This window comes from Lontra canadensis, unplaced genomic scaffold, assembly GCF_010015895.1.
Source record: "Lontra canadensis isolate GAN:19392208 unplaced genomic scaffold, GSC_riverotter_1.0 scaffold69, whole genome shotgun sequence".
Classification (NCBI taxonomy): Eukaryota; Metazoa; Chordata; class Mammalia; order Carnivora; family Mustelidae; genus Lontra; species Lontra canadensis.
The window spans coordinates 10,280,765-10,303,399 of NW_022631063.1; the positions used below are offsets into that span (position 1 = coordinate 10,280,765).

Consider the following 22,635-nt stretch of genomic DNA (forward strand, 5'->3'; position numbering starts at 1 on the left):
GTGTGGCTATAAGTATTAACAAAGCAGTGCTACAATTAAACTTGCAACAACATTGTTACTCAATCTAGAAAAGACATTATGGCATCTCCAATCATAGATTATCTAAATTACACTCAGTAGAATTGAACTTTCTGGGGCTTCTCTCCTCAGAGATGTATACATTTAAAATAAATACATAAAATATATGCATTTAAGTTAGGCCATAACCCATATTCCTCAATGAAAAAAAAATAAAACATTATATTGTAATTATATAGCTCTCCTTGGCATTCCTGGGTGCAGCCCATTTATATATACAGTGTGTGGGAGAAAGGGGGTCTTGTGGTGTGAGGGTGAGTGGGTGTTAGCTCAGATTCGGGGACCCTCTTCATCAGAGTGTTCTGCTCCTTCCAGGGTGTGGTCTGTACCCTGCATGAGGGGGATGACTTTGGCAAGTTAGCGCTGGTCAATGACGCGCCAAGAGCTGCTTCTATTGTCTTGAGAGAAGACAATTGCCACTTCTTAAGAGTAGACAAGGAGGATTTCAACCGGATCCTGAGGGTAAGTCCAAGGCGAAGTGTGGCCGAGGGGCCTCTCCTTTTTCCTTATGCCAGACAAGCAAAGATGGGAGTGTGGCGCTCATCTAGCAGAGCTGTTAATACCGAATGCTCTAAGAGCAAAGAGCCTTGGTTACAGACCTGGTATGGTCTCTGTGCTCCTGTGCTTTTTGGGACCCAAAGAGGGTATTCCAGTAAAGCTGCAAATGGAGTGTTTGCGCTGGACCAGATCATTCCACACATCCCTACCGGCCCCTGAGAATTAAAGAAAAATAGGGATTGCCTTGGCCAAATGTCAAAGTCTGAGACATTTTCTTCGGCAAGTCTAGTTTTGCCATGTTGTGTCCTTCCCCGCCTCACTCTCCAGCTCTTTCTCCATCCTAGGCCTTCTTAGTCTCCACCTCCTGTCTCTTCCCAAATTTGAACCTTTTCTGTATCATCACACCCTCTCCTGATTTACTGAGTGATTACATGTGAGTGGGAATTTCCATCACTCATGGTTACCCCAACAAAGCATTTTCATTTCAAGTGTTTTATGTCAAATTGATTCGTACTATGGGAATTTCAGACTTCAGCAGGTAGGTGAAGAATAATTGGGGTGATGGAGACATGAAATCGTATTTAGGATTGGCTCTGCAGATGGGCCTAATCTAAGCTAGTTTAAGTATTTGTGAGTGTGGGTGATGTTGAAGAGAGGTGGTCCCTGGTCTTCCCCACAACACACATGCAGCATCCATGCACCCATGCATGCACAACCCCTGGTCCGTAGGAAGGATGACATAGCTTTGGCTGGTAGCCTGATTGTGGCCTGCTGGGAATGATGGTGATTTCCTACTGCCCTTGGCCTCTCAGGTGACCTGCAGTCCATCCTGCCCAAGCTTGAGTTCACGCTGAGAGACTGTTCCCTCTAGGATCACTTTGCTCTTCTCCCTCCTTGCCTCTCCCAGCCTTAGCATCTTTCTCTATCCTACTCTCATGTCCGAAATGCAGTTTCTGTGCTTTCTGGTACATTTGGCATTACTTCATGATGATTTGCAATGTCCTTCTCCATACCTTATGTAGGAACACCTATTTGTACACAGTCTTAAGCATTTGCCTTTGGTAGTAGAATTTCTGACAACATAGTTTGTCTTAGGAATGCATTCCCTTAATGCAAAGGAAGTTAAATTTAAAATTATATACTACCAAATAATATAGAGAAAAATGCCTCATGGAATTTGACATGGTTCTTAACTTATTTCTTTTAAAATGGGGGCCAAATGATGAGAAAAACACATTCTAATTTTTAATTTAATTGTTTAAATGACATTGAAATTTAGAGGTAAACTTTCATAACTCTTTGAAACTTACACACACAAAATTTGCACTCACCCAAAAATAATTCTTTGAAAGAATCAGATTGGGATCATTATGGATACGGTTTACAAAATTGGCCAAAATAACTGAAAAAAAATTTCTAATACATTTCAAACAGATTTTTTTAAAAAGTAAACAGAGCCTTTTGATGAGAGAGAAAAGGTACAAACCCGTGAAAACGACACACCCTCAGAAGAAAGTCAGAATACAAAGCCCACCACCTATTTTTGTAAGGATGAGTGCCCTTGCCTCCCTGTCTTCCCACAATGCCACCTCTCCAAAAGGTTTCTCAGAACACAACCCCTTCCTCTCTCCTCGGCTGTTTTTCTGATCTGGGGTAAAAGCAGAGCTTTAGAACCACGAGATGCAAACCTCATCTGGTCCTCTCCCTGACCGTTCCAGCCCTGACTTTGAAAATGACTTAATTTGTAGATGCAACAATTAGCATCACAAGCACCAAATGAGTTTCTGAAGCATTTGAAATTTTTTTCATTGTCTGAGAAACAGCAGCATCTGTATGTGGTGTAATTTGTATTTACAGGACGTTGAGGCGAATACAGTCAGACTTAAAGAACATGACCAAGATGTCTTGGTGCTGGAGAAGGTCCCAGCAGGGAACAGGGCTTCTAATCAAGGAAACTCACAGCCTCAGCAAAAGTAGGTTTGCATCCAACACTGCAATTGCCAGACTATGATTAACCTTTTCACATGGTATCATCATTTCTACAATAGCATGCTCTCCTTTTTTGTGGAAGACAGCAGTGTGTGTGACTTTTTTCTCTCTATTGACTAATCACACATCTTGTGGAGTATAATGTATCCATTTCTGGCACTGCGTGGAGTGTGGTGCTGCCTGGAGTAATTCAGAGGAGACTGTTCCCCTACTCTACAGACGCTCTCTGTCTACGGTGTTCAGCTGTAATAGCTTTGGAAGAGAAGACGGGGAGAACAATGGAAATCAGAATTCCAGACAGTGCAAAAGATGGGAAGGCCCCGAGGTGATGAGAACCTTTGGTATTTGAATTTCATGTGTAGGATTTCCTGAGAAGTGCTTTCATCTTATCGGAATGAGCATCTTGGCCGGGAACCCAGTCTTCAAATATAAGACAGCCTATTAATTGCAGCCCAGAAACATCCATTTGGCCTTATCAATACTCAGTCCTGCTAACATTAAAAGGAGGTCTGCTCCCCATGTCTCTGGTTCCCTGTCTAACTTGAACCTTTTTCAGCTCTCTATGCTCAGTTCCATCTTTTGTTGCAACTCCTTGCCTGAGCCTGTTTTCCCCATCAAATGTACCAACACTCAAATAGGAAGACAGAAGAACAAGGAAATGTAGCTTTAAGAAATTGTAGAAGATTGCAGAATCTTGTTTTTAATGTAGAGATCAATCTTCAATCTTGGAATAATAAAAACACCCATTCCGTAGCTAAAGAAGTGTCACCAAATAATATATTGAAAAAGAATGCCTCCCAAGTAATTTCCCTTTGTTTGCAACAAAAATGGGGTGTTCCCTTTAATCAGGCTACTCACAGTAACTGATGAATTTTTACTGTTTAGACTAAAAAAGCCCAAAGCTCAGGCATTTTCATCTGGATGAATCAACATATTTTTAAAGAAGGCGGGAAAAAATAGAATAATATTGGATAGCCATAATGTATTTTACATGTTTTGTGTAATCCTTACAACAAACCCCTGTTAACAGATGGAAAAACTTAAGCTCAGAGAAGCAAGTTACTTGCCCAAGATTAGAAAGCTTGTAATGACAGAACTGGTACCAGGTACAGCTTGACCAGTTTAAATGCTTTTCTGCCTTCAGCCATAAAGTTTACTGTAGCGAAATATAGTATGTAAATACTGTATCCTCAACACTATCACCTAAACATTGCAGACCAATATATTTCAAAAGGGCTGACATAAAAAAACTTTATAAAAAACTACCCTTTCACATATAAACCTATAAATTGCCAGCCAGAGTTCTTTTTATTTTTTTTCGCTACTATCCATTCTTAAAAATGTTCTTACATAAATGTTTTTAAAAGTCATCCTTTGAGCCCATAGGGGATGAGAATGAAAACATTTTTTATGTGAAAGTTTGGCCCCTCCCCATTGATTTTCTTAGGGTGCTTAAATATATCTAGACCATTTTATAGTGGTAATCTGCATTCTTTAATAATGCCTACAATGTCTCAGGAAAAGTTTGCTACCAGAAAAAGGAAGCCTTGGAAATTCTCCTTAACCTTGAAACACTTGACCAAGAAGTCCCCTGGAGGCCTGCTTCCTTCACCTCTTCATACCGCGGGGGAATGATCAAAAACATTTGCTTGTTACAACATAGTCCATTCAGAGCGCCTTCCAAATATAGATTTTTTTTTTTTTATGAAATCAAACTAAAGGGAACAGAAGAGGAAAAGCCCATGTATTCAATTTATTTTAGGTCTGGATCTGATTTCCGTTATATCTCCTTTTTTGTGTTCTGTAGACCAATCCAGATTTCTTATATAATTCAAAAACGTGTGCGTGTTCACAGCAAACCATTTAAGAAATATCAGTCAGCGCAAAATAATGCAGTAGGCAAGATCAGCTCCCTGAAGAGGAAAAAGCCGTTCTCTCAAGGGGTCCTTTCCCATGTTGGGCTTTCTGAAGCCAGACCAGAGTTAAAAGGGGGCACCGTGTGAGTCAATTTTGGCCTGATGTTCTGGATAACTTTGATAATATGCCAACAATGATGTCTGTGGATGGACTCAGGAACTTTGAGGGCCTCTGTCTTTTCAGAAATCATCCTTTTTGAGCTCAAAGGGGGTCACCACATTGGTGCTGATAGTAATGTTATTTTTCTGATTCACTTTTCCCTGGAGAAATCCAGAACAGTTTTTTATGTATACATTTTAAACTTTCAAAACTGCCTGACTACCCAAGCCACTCAACTCTGAGGATGATATTAAAACATCAGTAGCAGAACAGTGTTTCTCGTTATGAATAAACCATCTGAGGCTCTCTAAAGTTTACCATTTTGGATATCTTCTGCTCTGTGGTTACGTGATTTTAGGAGGAAAGAGAAAATTTGAAGGGACTATTCCTGTTTTAGTTCCCGTGTTACTTTTTCCTGAGACTATCAATTTCTCAGCTCCATCCTGTTTGCAGAAAGATAGTCTCTTTTAGGCTCTCCTCCCTCCCCATCCTTTATTGTTGTTGTTCTAGGTGCGGAGAGAAGTGTCCTCATTTCTAGACTTGGTGTTTGGAAAAGATTTTCTGTCACAGGCTTAAAAGCCCACAGCTTGGATAATGTAACCGATTGGGGTTTTCTTTAACTTGGACTAGAGGAGCTCCTTCATGCAGTAAACTGAAGGGAGCCATGCTGTCTGGTGTTCAAGTCCCTCGTTTAAACAGAGCTCAAGCAGAGGGCGTCTGGCAGTGTCCAGTGTGAAACAAAGCAGCAACGTGATGTTTCAGCAAAGCCCAGAGCTGCAAGGTCACAAATGGCTACGTCTGGCCAGGAGGTCCCTGGCCCTCCCTCTCCACAGTTCCCTGCTCTAAGAGTGTCCAAACCTGCACTACCCTCTGTGGAGCTGGGGAGGGGAAGATGGGCGAAGGCAGCCCCCAGCTGTTACCACTAGAGGGAGCCATTTGTAGCAAAAACAAGATCCCGGGGCCTCTGAGATCCACTGGGTGGACAGTTAGAGATACTGCTTCTCTCTGAGATGATAGTTTCCTATCTTGGCTGCCCCCCACACACGTCTTTATTCTTCTTGGCCTGACATAATACCCTACCTAAGGAGTGTCCAAACCAAAAACACCAGAATGGGAAGCCAACTGGCAGAGCTAAACTTCAGAGGCAGGAACGAATGTCCAACTGATTCCATATCCGCTCTGTAGCAAGCTTTAGAGCCCGCACCCGCCTAGCAACAGCTGCCCAGTGCCCTGTCCAGTCCACGTAACTGGTGTTTGATCTGATGTATTTATACTCTTAAGTAAATAAAACTTGTTTTCGGAAATAAGCTCCCGTTCAGCGTGAGTGGCAGGTATCTAGACATAGCCTTGATCCCGAGCATCTTGGATCCAGGTACCCAGACAGAGAGACACCACAAGACACACACCTATGCTCCAAAGCCAGCCCAGGCTCACAGCAGAGATCTGGCCCTTAGTAACTCTGACCACAGGTCTGCGGCCTCCCCTTGCCGAGTAGTTTCTCCATCTCCAGAGTGACGATCATATTCAGCGAGCAGGAATAAGCCTGATGACATTGTTCAGGGCCCACCCAGCTGTTTGGGGCATGGTAAACACTCCACAGAGGTTGATGCCCTCTCCAACCCCGTTCCTTGTTAACGTGGTCAGATGCTACTCATCTCCCAGCTCATGTGGGGAGCATGACCCAAGAATCGTGTGTTTCAGGAATTATTGAAGGACCTCAGCAATTTTCCCCATTTATATGTCTGAGTCATTATAGAGACACCCTCTCTTTTCCTCGAATAGGCACCACCTACAAGAGGAAAAACCCTTGTCTTTTGCCTTATGTATTTTGAGAAAAGAGTGACACTTTTGAGATTAAAATCGATTATTTTTCTATTTCCCCTTTCCTCTTCTAGACTCCAAAGCCAGGCTTTCTCAAAGATGTAACTCTTCAGCTCCTTTCTGGTCCTAAGTGCATGTATACACTTGCAGGCACACACAGCATAGTCCTGGCTAATGGTCACCTTACCTTCCAGGGAGCCAGCATTTGCTGCCTCATTCAGTCCCAGGCTCGCGCCGCCCAGTCTCTGTTTTCTTGTGCACAGGGTTATAAGTTGGCTTGCTCCTTCTATACCCCTACAGGCAGGAAGTAAAGACCTTGACAATTAATACTTCACAGATACTCTTGGGATCTCAACACACTTCCTGCAAGGTCTCAAATGGGCAAGGAAAGGTGATGAGGAGAAAAAGAATTCTGGTTCTTCTGGAGCTGAATTATACCACTGCTTTCTGAACATACGCGAATTTTATTTTCGTTCTTGTTTTTCTTCCCATCATTTTGTTTTGCATGAAATCCCGAGCAGAAAAGCAAAGTCTGAGTTTTAGAATAGGATCACTCAGATCATCTTAACGTATTTTGCCTATAGCTTTCGTTCACTGTTTTGTTGCTATCTTTAATATGATTTTGAAATAACCCACATTTAGTTTAAAACATAAATCCTGTCCTGTGGATTGATGAAACCCATGGGTGGATCTTCTGAAATAATGACTAAAACCCCCATTCCCCCAAAATATAGATATTTGACAGTAAAATAAATTCTGTGAATTTTCTACTGTTGATTTATTTCCTATTCCGATGCTACTGGAGTTTATTTGCTCACTGGTGTTTAGGTTTTTGTTTTCCTTTCTCTTGTTTTATTCTTAGCTGTGTTTCCAAAGCACATACCAGTGTACAGTTGGGAAAGACAGAACATTCCAGAAATAGGCAGGGGAATCCAATGTGGGACTGAGATTTTGCTACAAATAACCCATATATGGAAACCTAGTTTACTGTCACTTCCCCTCACCATCTCCCCCTGCCTGACCTGAACTGCCCTGTGATTTACATGATCCTTTCCATTCCCTCGGAGCAAGGCTGAAGTTTCTCGGTTCCCAGCCTGTGAGAGCCACTTTCCAAGTTTTCTTTAATTCCATGTAGGGAAAAAAGAATAATGTTTTAGTAACTACTTCAGTTTGTGGGAGTTTTCTTTATTGACTTCCCGTGTGGCTTTGGCAAGCTACATTGTCCCTCTTACCATAAGGAGACTATGGGCCATAAGTTAAGTCATGATGGTTCACTGGGATTCCGAACATGAACAAATACATGAAAACAAAATAAAATAGAAAACACAAAATCCTTAGGTATGTAAAAAGTTATTTTTTTAATGATTTGCCCACTTCTGAAAAACTAATGGTTTTTATTTCTTATCCAGGTATACTGTGATGTCAGGAACACCTGAAAAAATTTTAGAGCATTTTCTAGAAACAATACGCCTTGAGCCAGCTTTAAATGAAGCAACAGGTAAACACCGAGCAGTTTTGTGTGTCCATTAAATCCATGCAGAGCACTGTTTTAAAAAAAAAAAATCCTGAATTCATTCTCAGTGTGTGTAGCCACACAGTTTCAGAAGGGAGACATGTGTACTAACATTAAAGAACCTTCCTGTGTGGCCAAGTCAGGGAGCAGTCCTTCTGACCCTCTTCAGCCCGCCCCAGTTCTGGCTGTCCTTTGTAGAGGGCACAGACTTGTTCATGCATTTTAGGAATAGCCTTCCATAGATATCCATTAAATTATCATTTAAATCCTATGTATTTCCATTAAGGATTTGTGCCAGCTAAGAGTAAAATGGTTCCGTCTGCAGTTGCAGATTCTCAGGCTGCCCCAGGGTGTCACTGAACACCCCCACCTGTGCAATCCTGCTAGGGCTGTCATAACAAAGACCGCAAACCGGGTGGCTTAAACAATAGAGGTATATCGTCTGCGAGTGCCGGAGGCTAGAAGTCCAGGATCAAGGTGACAGCAGGGCTGGCTTCTTCTGATGGCTGCGGAGGAGAATCTGTTCATGCCATTTTCCTAGCTTCTAGTGGCTTGCCAGCAACCCTTGGCATTCCTCGTTCTGTAGCTGCTTCTCTTGGGTCTCTGCCTTCATGTTCACGTGGCATGTTCATGTACACGTGGCATGTTCATGTTCACGTGGCATGTTCATGTTCACGTGGCATGTTCATGTACACGTGGCATGTTCATGTTCACGTGGCATGTTCATGTTCACGTGGCATGTTCATGTACACGTGGCATGCTCGTGTTCACGTGGCATGTTCATGTACACGTGACATGTTCATGTACACGTGGCATGCTCATGTTCACGTGGCATGCTCATGTTCACGTGGCATGTTCATGTTCACGTGGCATGCTCATGTTCATGTGGCATGCTCATGTTCACGTGGCATGTTCATGTTCACGTGGCATGTTCATGTACAGTGGCATGCTCATGTTCACGTGGCATGTTCACTATGTGCCTTTGCACATAGCCTTCCCTCTGTACATCTGCCTCTGTGTCCAAATTTCCTCTTTTCATAAAGGATACCACTCGTATTGGATTAGGGCTCACGCTGATGCCTTCTTCTTAACTACATCAGCAAAGACCTATTTCCAAATAAGATCACATTCTTAGGTAGTGAGGGTTACAATTTCAACATATCTTTTCAGGGGGGAAACATTCCACTCATAACATTGCCTTATGGTGAACCAGTCCTCCTGACTACGACTCAGAGATTTGAGGATGAATGAGACGAATCACACCACTGAGCTACATGTTCAGAGTTACATACTGTTCTCCATTTCAGTTACCATCTTGTACATGACTTTGGAACAGCAAGTATTCAACTTAAAAAAAAAAAATCCTATGTTACAGGCCTATCTCAGAATAATAGGTTACTATTTTAAGCATGCCGAGCCCGTAGAACATTTATCACTAAAAGAAGTTCAAAGATTTATGTCAAATACTTAGTGACAGTTCAAAGCCCAGTTCCATCACCTTTGCAATATATTCAAGGTAAAGTTATCATTATTATTCTATACCTCCGAAAAGTATTTTGCCACTGATTTACTTCTTATTTGATCTCCTCCTTCTAGCTTCTCATTTATACAGAGATAATTGGATTTGTTTTCATGCAGTACATTAATTGGGGAGTAGTTTGTATAAAAGCCAGGATCTCTGACTCTAGAGCAGTCATTTTCAGTTCAATATTTGTTGAGTATCCTGTAGGGCAGACTCAAAGCTGGGTGCTAGGCAAGGTGAACCCAAGAAACCACCCTTCTGTCCTCAGGAAGTTTATAACCTGCCAAAGGACATAGAGGGATGTGCAAATAACTTGGGCATAAGGCAAGTGCTTCAGGAGGGGGACCAACTGAGGGGACCAGGCAAAGTGTCATGGAGGATATAGCCTTGGGAGTGGCCCTCAGGAAGGTGGGAGGCTAGTAACGAGAGACTGGGGACTAAGCCTACCATACTGAAGGACAACATTAGTACTGACCTAGACCTAGAAGGACCAAATGGTCTGGTTCTGCCTGACTATCATATATATAAGTGGGAGGAGGAAGGTAAGGTCTAGGAATTTGATGACAGATCTTACAGGGTCTTCAGTGCAGAGCTAAGTAAGCACTAGGGAATGGTTGAAGATGTCTGAGTGAGAAGAATGTGAGAAAAACTTTTCTTGAGAAAGGAAACCCTCAATGGACCCATTAGAAAGGGAGTCCTTACTTCTTAGAGGCATACATAACCTCTAATAAACCAAATTTCTAGAACCTGGCATCAAGAAAAATACAGCTGATCTTTCCCCTCTGTTTAACTATTTGCCCAGAATGTGTGATTGCCTAGTGTAAGAAACAGCAGATTCTGTAAAGTGAGTATTGATTGAAAAGGAAGATTCTGGTACATGAGAGACCATGGCATCTAAGGAAAGATCTGTAAGATCTTTGTTACCCATGAAGAACAAATATATCCTTCCTTTTAAAGTCACCTCTGAAAGAGGGGGACTAGATTATTGCTTCTTCAAAAACTGAAGCCTAGAAATCAGTGCATTCTGTAGCTGGCATGGAGAATGTGATTCCTGACCCTTCCATTTTTGTTGTTAGAACCAGGTCAACATCATAATTTAATATTGAACTTCATTATCTGTGTTTTTTTCTGATTCCATCTTTCTTACATATAATGTTCATGACTTGGAGATAAAGAACAAATCAGTATCTTCCCATCATCAAAAATATGAATGTTCTACACAGTCCTCCTGGACACTCAAAATAACCCTAGCACAGGCCCATGAAACATGGATGCTATAGGGTGGGAGACCTTGGCATTTCTGGGCTTCTAATACAGTGAGAAATGTCAGAGTCAACAGTGAAACTGGTTTTCATCATAGAAATGTACACCACTGGGTCTGACAGTACCTTCTCTTAATTTACCAAAACATCTGTTTTCTGCCTAAGACCTATTAGTTTCCTAAACTTTTTACTTCTATGACCAGCATTAGTCATTTAGTGACATGAGAACTTATTTTCTAGTAGACAATGATTTTTTAAATCAGCTCTCAAGTGTTACTGCCTATGAGCAGAGAACGAGAAAGCCACATTGAAATGTGGGTGCTGGCTGGATACTGTGCTAGGTGACCAGCTCGCCAGCCTTGGGGTCCCCTCCTCAAATCTCTGCTTTAGCAAAATTTAAACTACTATGTTACATAGTTCTTGTGAGACTCTTATAGGAGTTTACCCACCATCTATAAAGAATATCTAAAATTTATACAAAGGTGAACCTAGAGATTAAACTTAGACAAAGCCGAAGTCCTTTCGTACTTAAGGGGAAAAGTTCCATATAGCTTGTCTGGCAACTTCTCTGTGTCTTCTCTGGGACTGAATAATGGGACTAAAATAGCTGGTAACACCAAGTGAGGACAGTGTGGGATTACACTTGTCAGTTACATGTAAATGAGTCTAATGTCGTCATGTGACTTAGTAGGGGTGTTAGCAAACAGGACAGTGATGATCCTATTGTCACATGTAAATATATCAAATCAACACATTGTACACCTTAAATTTCCACAATGTTACATATCAGTTATATCTTAATTTTTTAATTATAAGTTCATTTAAAACATAGACTTTGGAAATCTAATATATTCAATCAAAATTTTTACATTTCTTACCATTTTCTATTTGAAAAGTGACATGAATATCACAAAATCTCAGCTACCATCTTAAATGTGCCAGAGAGCTTCTGTTTTGTTTTTTGTTTTGTTTTGCTGCAGTTACCGCTCCTAGCCTTTATCTTGTCCTTTTTTTCCCTGCTTTTGTTTCCCTCACCAATTTTCTGCTTTTATCGCCTCCTTTTTCTAGAATTCCATTGTCCACTCATCTTTCATTGCTCCCTATGGAAACAAGGGGTAGAAAAGACATAAAGGATAACAGATGTTGACAAAAGATGTATGGTGTAAGGTAGACAAAGAAATGACCATATGTGAGTCCTGCACACGTGGAAATGCCCATGGGTAGCTAATTAATTATAGGTATTTTTAAAATATGCATTGGGGCTAAGGTGACCAGCACTGTCTCTTTAAAATACTGTACTTTTTTGTTCACCATCCTAAGACGTTGAGTTTTGATCTCAAGCTTGTGAACATTATTATTTTTAAGATGTAGTACCTCTATGTACAGTCAAACTCAAATCCCCCAAGCCAACGCTGAAGAACCATCGACCAAGAACAAATGAATAGATACTCTTGCCTTTCTAAAGCTTTCTGCAAAAACCTAATTTCTTTTTCTGCTCTGCTTTTCTGTAGATTCTGTTTTAAATGACTTTGTTATGATGCACTGTGTTTTTATGCCAAATACCCAGCTTTGCCCAGCCTTGGTGGCCCAATATCCTTTTGTGGTTTGAAATCTCTATTCTCTTGAAGACACCTCACATCTATCTGGTCATTATCTCATTTCATTCTCTGAAGGTAAGTCACAGCCCAGGCAGGGTCATGCTCTCCACCACTGTCAAATTGAAACACCCACAGTTTTCCCCCCAGCGTAGACACCAGCCCTCTCTAGCAGGTTTGGTCGTGCTGTGTGTAAGGATTTCCTCCCCATTACCCGTGTAGAGAAATGTGAGCCAAGTTACCTCAGGAAGGTGATATATAACTGGGAGGTAGGTTAAAGAAAGTTATGGAGAAGAGTATTCTTAGAGAATTCTTAGAGAGTAGGGACAGTTCCCTGACCTTGGAAACAGACTCTTTACCTCTGCAGGATACCTGACAGCATGACCTGGGGCCTGCCTGCATTCTTCTTCCAAGGTCCAGGATTAATCCCTTTGCGCATAAATATGGGTGACCATGATGGGGTAGCTTTTCTTTTACACCTGTCCTACTCCGTCCTGTCCTCCAGAAACCAAATGTATTCTTTCATTGCCATTTTTATTATTATCACACTGACTGAAGTCACACAAAATTGGAAATTCTAATGGCAGTTCCCCTGGGCAGCTGGAGCGCTGACTTTGTTTGGGGCAGCTTTTCAGTAATCCGTTGAATTGACCAATTGGTACATGGTATCTGGCACAGAGAGAGCATCCAGAAAATCAGGTTGAATAAAAACGGTGAATGTTATTGAGTTACACCCTCAACTTCAGGGGTCATGGGAAAGTATATTTTCCAATTCTGCTTTATATTTAAAGCAACAAAAATTTAGACCCCAAAACACTTTGACTTTTTGAGTAGTTAAATCTATTGAAGGAGAATGGCTTTTTTTTTTCCCCCCTCTGAGCAATCCAATCAATGTTGCATGTTTTTCTTTTTCAGAATTATGATTGCCCTACCTGATGCTCATTTTCTTGTTCACTCATAATTCTCTTTGAAGTCAACAGAATGTGTGAGGATGGGAGATTTGAGTTGAATGTGTTATTCAGAAGCAACTGCAAGAGTGAGATTTGGATGTTTATTTGCCTGGAAACTATCTTTCTAAGTAATGACAGCTTAATGAGACTCACATACATTATATATTCTTTCTGGCTTATATTCCGTTTTTCTCAAGTAAAGTTAACACATTCAGGATCTCTCTGTGCTCTTTTAATTCTACACATGGTAATCGTTATTAGACCTTTGAGACTTGTTAGAAGGCAAAATAAAAACCACCACTGAGTTCAGACTTGTTTTTTTCCAACAGTTAGCATATTGATAAGGTTAAAGCCAACAAAATGCAAAGAAGAGTGAGGGAATATAGCAGGCCACATCATGCCATCCTTACAAGTGGAAGCCCCAAGTCTTTGTTTTTCCAAATTCTGCTTTCTTCATTTATTAGCATGTTCTGCTTTAGAGCTGATTGAAGGCATTCATATCACTGATCTCTGTTTTTAAAATAGAAGCTCCTAGAGGGAAAGTCCATGCTATGTCCAGGTCGGGAGGTGTAGAGAAAATGGTAGTAGGTAGAGGAGAGGAAGTCAGGAAGGTGAACAGTGGAATCAAGGGATGCCTCTGATGTCTGATCCCGATTCTTTTCTCAGTAGACGGAGGGAATCCAGGATGGCTGGGTGTCATCTAAAGTACCTAGTGCCCTCAGATCACCTCCTTCGTACTTGGCCCTACAAGAAGTTAGATTCTCTTCATTGCTGTATTTTGAACCAACTCTCTGTGTGTCAGGCATCTTGCTAACAACATTGACCCATATTTATCCTTCCAGGTGTCTACTGGGTTAATATTAGCATTGTCTTATAAACGAGGATTCTGGGACTCAGAAACAGTGGGGTGACATACCCAAGGCAAGAGGCAGCGTCAGGATTCATCCAGGTCATAGGATTCTGAACCTGGAGTGTGTCACTTTTTTTTCTCCACATATTATTTCTTTAAGAGCTTATCCTTTAGAGTTTAAGAACATTTCTTGACAACGTGTTGCAGGATACATGTTTATCTGTGTTTCAGTTGACTCAAAGCAAAGTAGGCCTAATGTATTGAAACCAAATATACGAAACGTTCAGTAGAAATTTTCGCAATCATAAAAATACTCTGTTTCTGCTAGACCAGGATCCACTAGCCTTGAAATTCGCTACTGCGACTGAGGAACTGAATCTGTAATTTTACTTAATTTTTGTTAATTTAAATTTAAATAGCCGTGTGTGTCTTGTGGCTACCATATTGGACAACATGTCTAGTCCTTAGATGGGAACAAGAGCCTCCAACAAAAATTGCTGTTCTGTGATGCCGAGGGAGGGTATCCTGGGGATGCCAGGGGCTTACCCTGCTGCAGGCTGGCCAACAGAAAGGGCTCGGTCCCTGAAGATCATGGCAGTGCTTCTATATTATGGTGAGGACTTAATTTTTAGTTCCCCTTTCTCTGTAGGAACATCTTAGGTGGGCTTCTTATATAGGCTATGTTTGTTTGGTCATTAGTAACATAAACCAACTGTGACTGTCTTAAAGAATATAGGAATTTCTCAGAGGGATTTGGGGTCACTCAGAGAATTGAAGGAATCCTAGAAGAGCCCAGGCTTTCAAAAGGGGCCTTGGAGGCAAGAAATAAAGACCTGCTTTTGGGCCAAATCTGCTCTAAGCATCCTGGGCTGATTCCCACATCCCTAGGAAGGAGGGTTGGGTTGGCCTAGCTCGGGTCCCTGCTGACATCTTGGTCAAAGGAAGGCAAAGCACTTTCCCAACAGTCCCCTAGAGCTTGTCCGTGAAGAAAAAGAGAGGAAGTAGAGAAATAGGTGATGAGCAGACCAAACAACTAGTACCCATAAACTGCTAACACCTCATGCACCAGCCACAGGGAGAAATCAGGTAAAGCTGAGCCGGTGGGTTGACCCCCATATTATTAACATGAGAGAAGGGAGAGTAAAATACTTAACCTCGTTCCATTAAAGCACTTGCATTAAAGTGAGTTGCTTTGGCTGAGTCTTTTCAAAGTACTTAATATCTGTGACTGTGCCTAGCAGCCCTATGAAGAAGTCAGTACTGTCACTGCTCTTTTTCCAAATCAATAAATGAGGATAATGAAAAATTATGATTTGCTCAGAGAAAGGTAATTACTAGTACAGAAAAGATTTGAGCCCTGAGCCACTGACACCTATTTCTGTCCTTAATCCACATTGTATGTCACCTCCAATTTTGCTTTTAGTGCGGAGGAAGATGGTAGAACTCTCTTTAACATTAATATCTCGGGCCTTTTATACGCTAATGAGAGAAAAATCTCTATTCATTAGATATGCTTGGAACACGATTTCACCTGATGAATACAAGTGCTTTCTAATGAGTTTTTTAAATTATATTTGTTCAATTTCTGTACTTTTCATCTTCAGTTTCTTGAATCTTTTTAAGATTTGCACTTAAAATTCAGTAGAGTTTTCCACTGGTCTTTAAAAAAGAAAATAAAACCACCCATAACCCCATCAGGTATTACCGTTGTTAACATTTTGGTATGTATCCTTCCAGTCTTTTTTCTTCACAGGTAGATATATATTTTTATTTTTATTTTTTTAAATTTTTAAAATATTTTTAAGTATAACAAGAGAATCATACTGTAAGTGATTCTGTGTGCTTTGTCATTAAAAAATATTTTATGAATAGCTTTCTCTGCCATTAAATACTTCTCTACAAATTTTTTTCAAAGTATACATATCTTATAAAAGTGAGATCATGTTGTATATGCTTTTTTATAATATTTTCTTCTTCACTTAATAGCATGCTGTGGGTATCTTTTCAGACATATATGTGTATGTTTATATATATAAATGAAACTACATTTTTTTTTAAAGATTTTATTTTATTTACTTGACACAGAGAGAGAGAGAGATCACAAGTAGGCAGAGAGGCAGGCAGAGAGAAAGAGGGGGAAGCAGGCTCCCTGCTGAGCAGAGAGTCTGATGTGGGGCTAGATCCCAAGACGCTGAGATCATGACCTGAGCCGAAGGCAGAGGCTTAACCCACTGAGCCACCCCAGGTGCGCCTACATCTTTTTTTTTTTCCAACCAGTTCCGTAAACTCTTATTAAACACAATGTGTCATATAGTGCTGGGCAACAAGGTGACGCAGATGCATGAGAAAAACATTCTATCATTTTCATTAACTCACAATATTTTCTGGTAGATTTGTCATAGTTTATTTTCTTAGCCTCTTCCTATTGGATATTTACATTTTTTTTTCAAAATTTTTTTCCTATAACAAACACAATGGGAAGAATCAACATCCTTCCAGTTCAATCTTTGCCCACTTGTAAGATCATTTCATTACTTTAAAAGTAGTCAAGGAGTAAGTAATGTTTTAATGCTTTTGATGTTTACTACAGCATTGCTCCCCTGTTGTCTTAATTATGTGTTTTATGATTAAACTCTAGCCAATTTTTTTTTTGTACAAATGCATGCAGGCCTTAGTTCAGTAAGTGATCACAACTAAGTTAATATTATTCTGAATTTTAATAACTATGTCCTTGATTTGGAGCATTTTTCGTATCATTTACTTTATCTTTCCAGCACCTAGCCCCCACATGTGAGACATAAAAAGGACTAGTGTGATATTTATTTCATTTTACATGTGGGAGAAATCAAGACACATGGAGCCAAGAGAGCACCTAAGATCACACACATCCTGGCAAATGTTTAGAGAAACTCCATGTAGCCCTAAATAATTCCAACTGCAGGAGACATTGTCCTTGTTATCAGTGCCATCTCAGTGGGTCAGTCTAGCTACTCTGTAACAGGCTGCCCTTGGCCATGGTTTGTTTTCATATTGCAGGCCCAAAGTAGACTGAGATTCAAAGAGAGACTTCCTGGGGCTTCTCAAACTTTAGGAAAGAGAACAGGAAGCCTATAGCCCCAGTTGCCAGTGACGCCCTTCCTACAATGACTAGGGGAATAAGTCATATGTCAAAGCTGAAATGCATGGAGAGTCAGGAAAAAAAAAAAAAATGGTTCTATGATGGCATCACTGCACTTGTACCAACCCTGCAGCTTACCCTGCCGAAGATTCCTTGTTATGTCAACAAATACAGGTCTTTGTGACTCGGGACAGATTGTCATTACAGCTGAAAGCATCTTGAGTGATCATGGCTTATATTTAAATTCATAAAAATGTAAATACAGTAATAATTTTGGCCAAATATTTTTTCCTAGTATCTTAATTTCTTTTGGCTTAGTATACACAAATTCTCTGCTTTTGGCATGGAAAAAATTTATTTCATTTCTTGAAGCAAAGAGGAAAAAAGAGAATACAGATTTGCCACGAAGTTTTAGCTAAAACTACTTCTCTCTATATTGTATCCCTTATACAGAGACATAGCAAACACAATAGCTCCTTTACTGAAAAGGCAGGGCCTCCATCATTTATTTCACTATCAAATTGAGCTGGGACATTCTCTTTAGAAGTTGACTGGAGTTCCCTAGGAGGAACTTTTTTCAAAATTTGCTTTTCTTGTTGATGATTTACAAAACAGCATCGGGTTCTTATTCTCGAGATTAAGCCAAGTTTTTAGGAATATTATTTAGATGTCTAAGGAAAATTGTCAGCTTAAATTTTGTTGAAGCCAAATTTTACCATTGTAGTCCCCCAATTGTTTCTGTAAGCATTTAATCCATATGCTACTATCAGTGCAATTTACTTCTGTAGATATGCAACTTAAGACTTCATTTCCAATAAGGAAGACTTGCTTTGATCATGATATGATGTGTCCTCTTTCTCAGAAAATGACCGTGTTATCAGATATTCTACAAAGTATTTTATACACATTTCTCAGCCTCATATCAACACCAAGGGATGTGTACTCTTTTTACATGAGGGGATGAGACTGAGGAGGGATGTCATTTTACCCAAGTTCCATTGCTGGCAAGTGTTAGAATAGTAGTGGGTTGAACCCAGCAATGGGTTGTTAGTCCACATCCTACTTCTCTGGTGGGAATACTAGCCCCTGAAAAGAATAGCCAAGAACTAGAGGCTTCTAAAAATGCAAAGAATTCTGAAAATCAATGAGGAAAAAAAAAAAAAAGTTCCAAGCAAGAAAATGGGAGGCACATAAAGAAAAATCACAACACAGAGAGTGGTCCTGGGAATTTCAAGTTCATAGGCTCACATAGACACAGGAGCAGCTGATGTGATGGGAATAGCATTACAGTTAAACCCAGAGAGGCCAGGTCTCATGGAAAGTTCCCAAACCACCAATTTAAAAGATTTCACTTTATTTCCAGGTGGCGGATCAATAATAATGACAGTGACTAACACTTGCTGAGCATTTAATATGTCTGCAATACTGTTCTATATGGTATACCAGTATTGTCTCAGCTCATCTGTAACAGCAGTCCTCTGACATTTACTGATGAAGAGACTGAGGTTCTAAAAGGCCAATTAACTGACCGACGGCTTCACGTTTGTAAGTAGGGAAGTGGGGAGATGAACCCAGGTGGTCTGATTCGAGAACTTGCCTTCCAAGCACATGTTGCGTGAAGGAAGGGATCGATTCGCAGCCCAGAACATTGGGATGCTCCACGAAGGCAAGCAGGGTAGTAAAGAGACCCCATAACACGGTGGGAAAAGCCCAAGGTCTGAAGTCAGAAGACCTGTGTTTAAGACCTGAGTCTTACAAGCTGTAGTACTCAGCAATTATCCTTGACCTTTCTGAACCCTGTCTGTATAATAGGGGTAATTATACCTGTCTTGCCCAGTTCATCAGGTGGATGTGAGGATCAAATGAGGCTCTGTGTGTGAAAGTACATTATAAACCTTCAAGCCCCTTATAAGTAGTGCCCCATATAAATGCATTATTGTACCACCATGAAAGGAATCTAGCATCATGTAAAGAATATACCAATGCTTTGTCTAGTCAGTGGGCAGATGACCCCCAAAGTTTGTTTTCGGCTGCAAGCAGCGATCTTGTATGCAAAGCAGGGCTTAAAAAACAACATTGAAGGGTATCAGTTTGAATGTTGATAAGTGTTTTATAAATAGCTGCATAATTAGCATGTACTTACTGCAAAAAGTATACATAATATTTTATTCCCTGTTGTAGGCTGTAATGAATCTGCCGCCTCTCCGTCCTAGGAGGTTTTCACTTACTTTCCCCATGATAATTTTAATATGTGGAACCATTATTAGCTGAATTAAGAATAAGTAAATGAGCAGTAAAAAAAAATACAGAAAAATTACAGGTGCCTGTGGTGAGTAAGATAATAACTAGGTAAAAATATATGAAATAATTACAGTGTTTGAACGGCACAGCCGGCATGAGGAAAATGACTCAATGGAATATTAAGCCCGCTGTTGGCAGGGTAGAAAGACTGTAGCCTACACCGCGGCCTTCACCTCTTCAGATTCTCGGCCCTGATCCACGCTGAAAACAGATTCAGTTTGTCCTCAGTCACATTTGAGTGATGCCAGAGGAACCGGTCCAATTCAACAAAGAATTTAGTCATTCTGAGAGGCTGTGTTCCTATAGATTAAATACCCAGTAACTAAAAGATTCTGTTTCAAAGGTGCACCTGATATCTGGTACTTGTGTGGACCTAGTTCCCGATGACATTGAATATGAACCTCCTTAGAATGTATCCATGATCTGTATTTGACATCTTCTATTTTTTAAGATTTTATTTATTTATTTGAGAGACAGAGATCACAAGTAGGCAGAGAGGCAGGCAGAGAGAGAGAGGAGGAAACAGGCTCCCCGATGCAGGACTCAATCCCAGGGCCCTGGGATCATGACCTGAGCCGAAGGCAGGGGCTTTAACCCACTGAGCCACCCAGGTGCCCCTGTATTTGACATCTTGACAAAACAGAATTTCAGATAATTTAGATAAAGCTTTTAAGGAGCCATGGTGTTTGTTTGTCTGTTTTTGAAAACTGTGTTATATATAGCACTCCAAACAGTGTAATTGAATTAAGGTAACCAGTCAGTCAACAAACATTTGAAGCTTTTTATGATTCCCATTTCTGCTGTTAAGGATTCTGATTTAATGCTCCCAGATGGTGAAAAATCTTATTACCATAACAAGAGAAACCTCAAGTTAGGATTTGAATCCTCACGAATGTTTGGTTAATAGTGGTGAGTCACTGCTTTTTTTTTCTTTTTATGTAAGTTCTGTGGCTAACATGGGGCTTGAACTCACAATCCTGAGATCAAGAGTCCCAATGTGCTGCCTCCTGAGCCAGCCAGTCACCCCCAAGCCACTTTCTAAATCAGGAGGTACTGGTTGGAGCTATGGCAGAGAGGATCTAGTTCAGACATTAGGAATCCTATGCCTTCCTGACCGTCAGATTGTCAGGGAGCTGCAGCAATTAATTCTTGATTTCCTGTATGTGCTTTGTCTTCTTTGTGGATTTTTTGGGATCAGTTTCCGCATCTCAGACTGATTTCCCCATTATCCAATAAACTTCAAATCCCCTAATTCTGCTGCATAATACATATTAGTATAAAGAAATGTTAATAGACAAAATGTGCCAACAGAGACAGGTAAACAATGTGCTGGGGAGAGATAAGAGAACTGAGTTCTAATATCAAGAATTCTTTTGGTAGATTTGGAAAAATCACTTAAACTCATTCTACCTCAGTTTCCTTACCCTCTGAAATTGTGGAGTTGGAGATACAGTCAAAGAGCTTTTGCAACTCACAGATTCTGTGATTCTGTGAATCATCTGAAATCCACTCAGTGTGTCAGTGATGACTTTGGCCAACATTGACTATTAAGGCCTTTTCTTAATTGTATTTAAGATAAAAATGTAAGTAATTTTAGATTCTCTTACAGACTTTTTTTTTCATTTGATTTTATTTTATATCTTTTCAGTGTTCCAAAATTCATTGTTTATGCACCACACCCAGTGCTCCATGCAATATGTGTCCTCCATAATACCCACCACCAGGCTCACCCAACGCCCACCCCACTCCCCTCCAAAGCTCTCAGTTTGTTTCTCAGAGTGCACAGTCTCTCATGGCTCGTCTCCCTCTCCAGTTTCGCCCAATTCACTTTTCCTTTCCTTCTCCTAATATCCTCCATGTCATTCCTTATGCTCCACGAGTAAGTGAAACCATATGATAATTGACTCTCTCTGCTTGACTTATTTCACTCAGCATAATCTCTTCCAGTCCCATGCATGTTGATACAAAAGTTGGGTATTCATCCTTTCTGGTGGAGGCATAATACTCCATAGTATATATGGACCATATCTTTTTTATCCATTTGTCCGTTGAAGGGCATCTTGGTTCTTTCCACAGTTTGGCAACTGTGGCCATTGCTGCTATGAACATTGGGGTGCATATGTCCCTTCTTTTCACTTCATCTGTATCTTTGGGGTAAATACCCAGTAGTGCAACTGCAGGGTCACAAGGTAGCTCTATTTTTATTTTCTTAAGGAAACTCCATACTGTTTTCCAAAGTGGCTGCACCAACTCGCATTCCCAACAGTGTAGAGGGTTCCCCTTTCTCCACATTCTAACACTTGTTGTTTCCTGTCTTGTTTCTTACAGACTTCTATCTAACACTTTATCTCTCTGTGTCTTTTTCACCATGAATTCAAGCTGCCATATTGCTTCTTACCTGAACCTAACTGTCATGATATCAGGAGTCATGGCCATGCTTAATACATGTATGTCCTTATCATTTGACAAAATCACGGGATTGTGATGTAATTTATTTTCTCTGCTAACTGCACTTAACATAGACACTAGCCAAGTATATATTTCATATAGTGTGGTTAAAAGTATCTTATGTGGGGGGAAAAAAGTATCTTATGTATGTGGTTTCCATTGATCATCCTTTCTAAATGGTTGCTTGTCCTGGGGAAGTGCCAGGTTTATATTCCCATGAGACTTTCTCCATCAAGTGGTTAGTGGGTTGTTCTGGTTTTAGCCAAAGAAGGTAATGGTTTCTATGACCTTCCTGATGTGTTTGAATTTATGAACAAACTATATTTGAAATGTTGCTCTTTTTAGGTTTAATTGTTTTACATCATATTGAGACCAGGGACCTGGTGGGATGTTATTTCCCACCCCTAGCCCCGAGCTGCTGTCTGAAGGGAATATAGTTTTTTCCCCTCTCTCCATCATTTTTGTAAATGTTAAATAAAATCTAAAAATAAATCACATAAATCTTCTAAAAGCTGGGGAAAGTGTTATGGGAATCAATAGAAGCCCCAACACATCCTCTATAACCATTTCAGGTATCATCAATTACATAAAGTCTTCTCTGTGTCCCTTGAGAATCTGATTCAACAGACTGTTCTGGAATGGAACAATCTGTTGCCTGTGGAGGAGCAGAATGC

General features: G+C 40.4%; 1 protein-coding gene across 4 annotated transcripts in view; it reads left to right on the plus strand.

Moving 5' to 3' along the window:
• The window catches only part of RAPGEF4 (Rap guanine nucleotide exchange factor 4), a 294,249-nt gene that overhangs the window by 233,001 nt on the left and 38,613 nt on the right, over positions 1-22,635 (plus strand). For all 4 annotated transcript variants that reach the window (XM_032880467.1, XM_032880470.1, XM_032880468.1 and 1 more), the window contains 4 exons: positions 394-540; positions 2,434-2,549; positions 7,812-7,900; positions 12,211-12,289. In XM_032880467.1, coding sequence (XP_032736358.1) covers positions 394-540; positions 2,434-2,549; positions 7,812-7,900; positions 12,211-12,289 — 431 coding nt within the window. The remainder of the gene's footprint in view (positions 1-393; positions 541-2,433; positions 2,550-7,811; positions 7,901-12,210; positions 12,290-22,635) is intronic.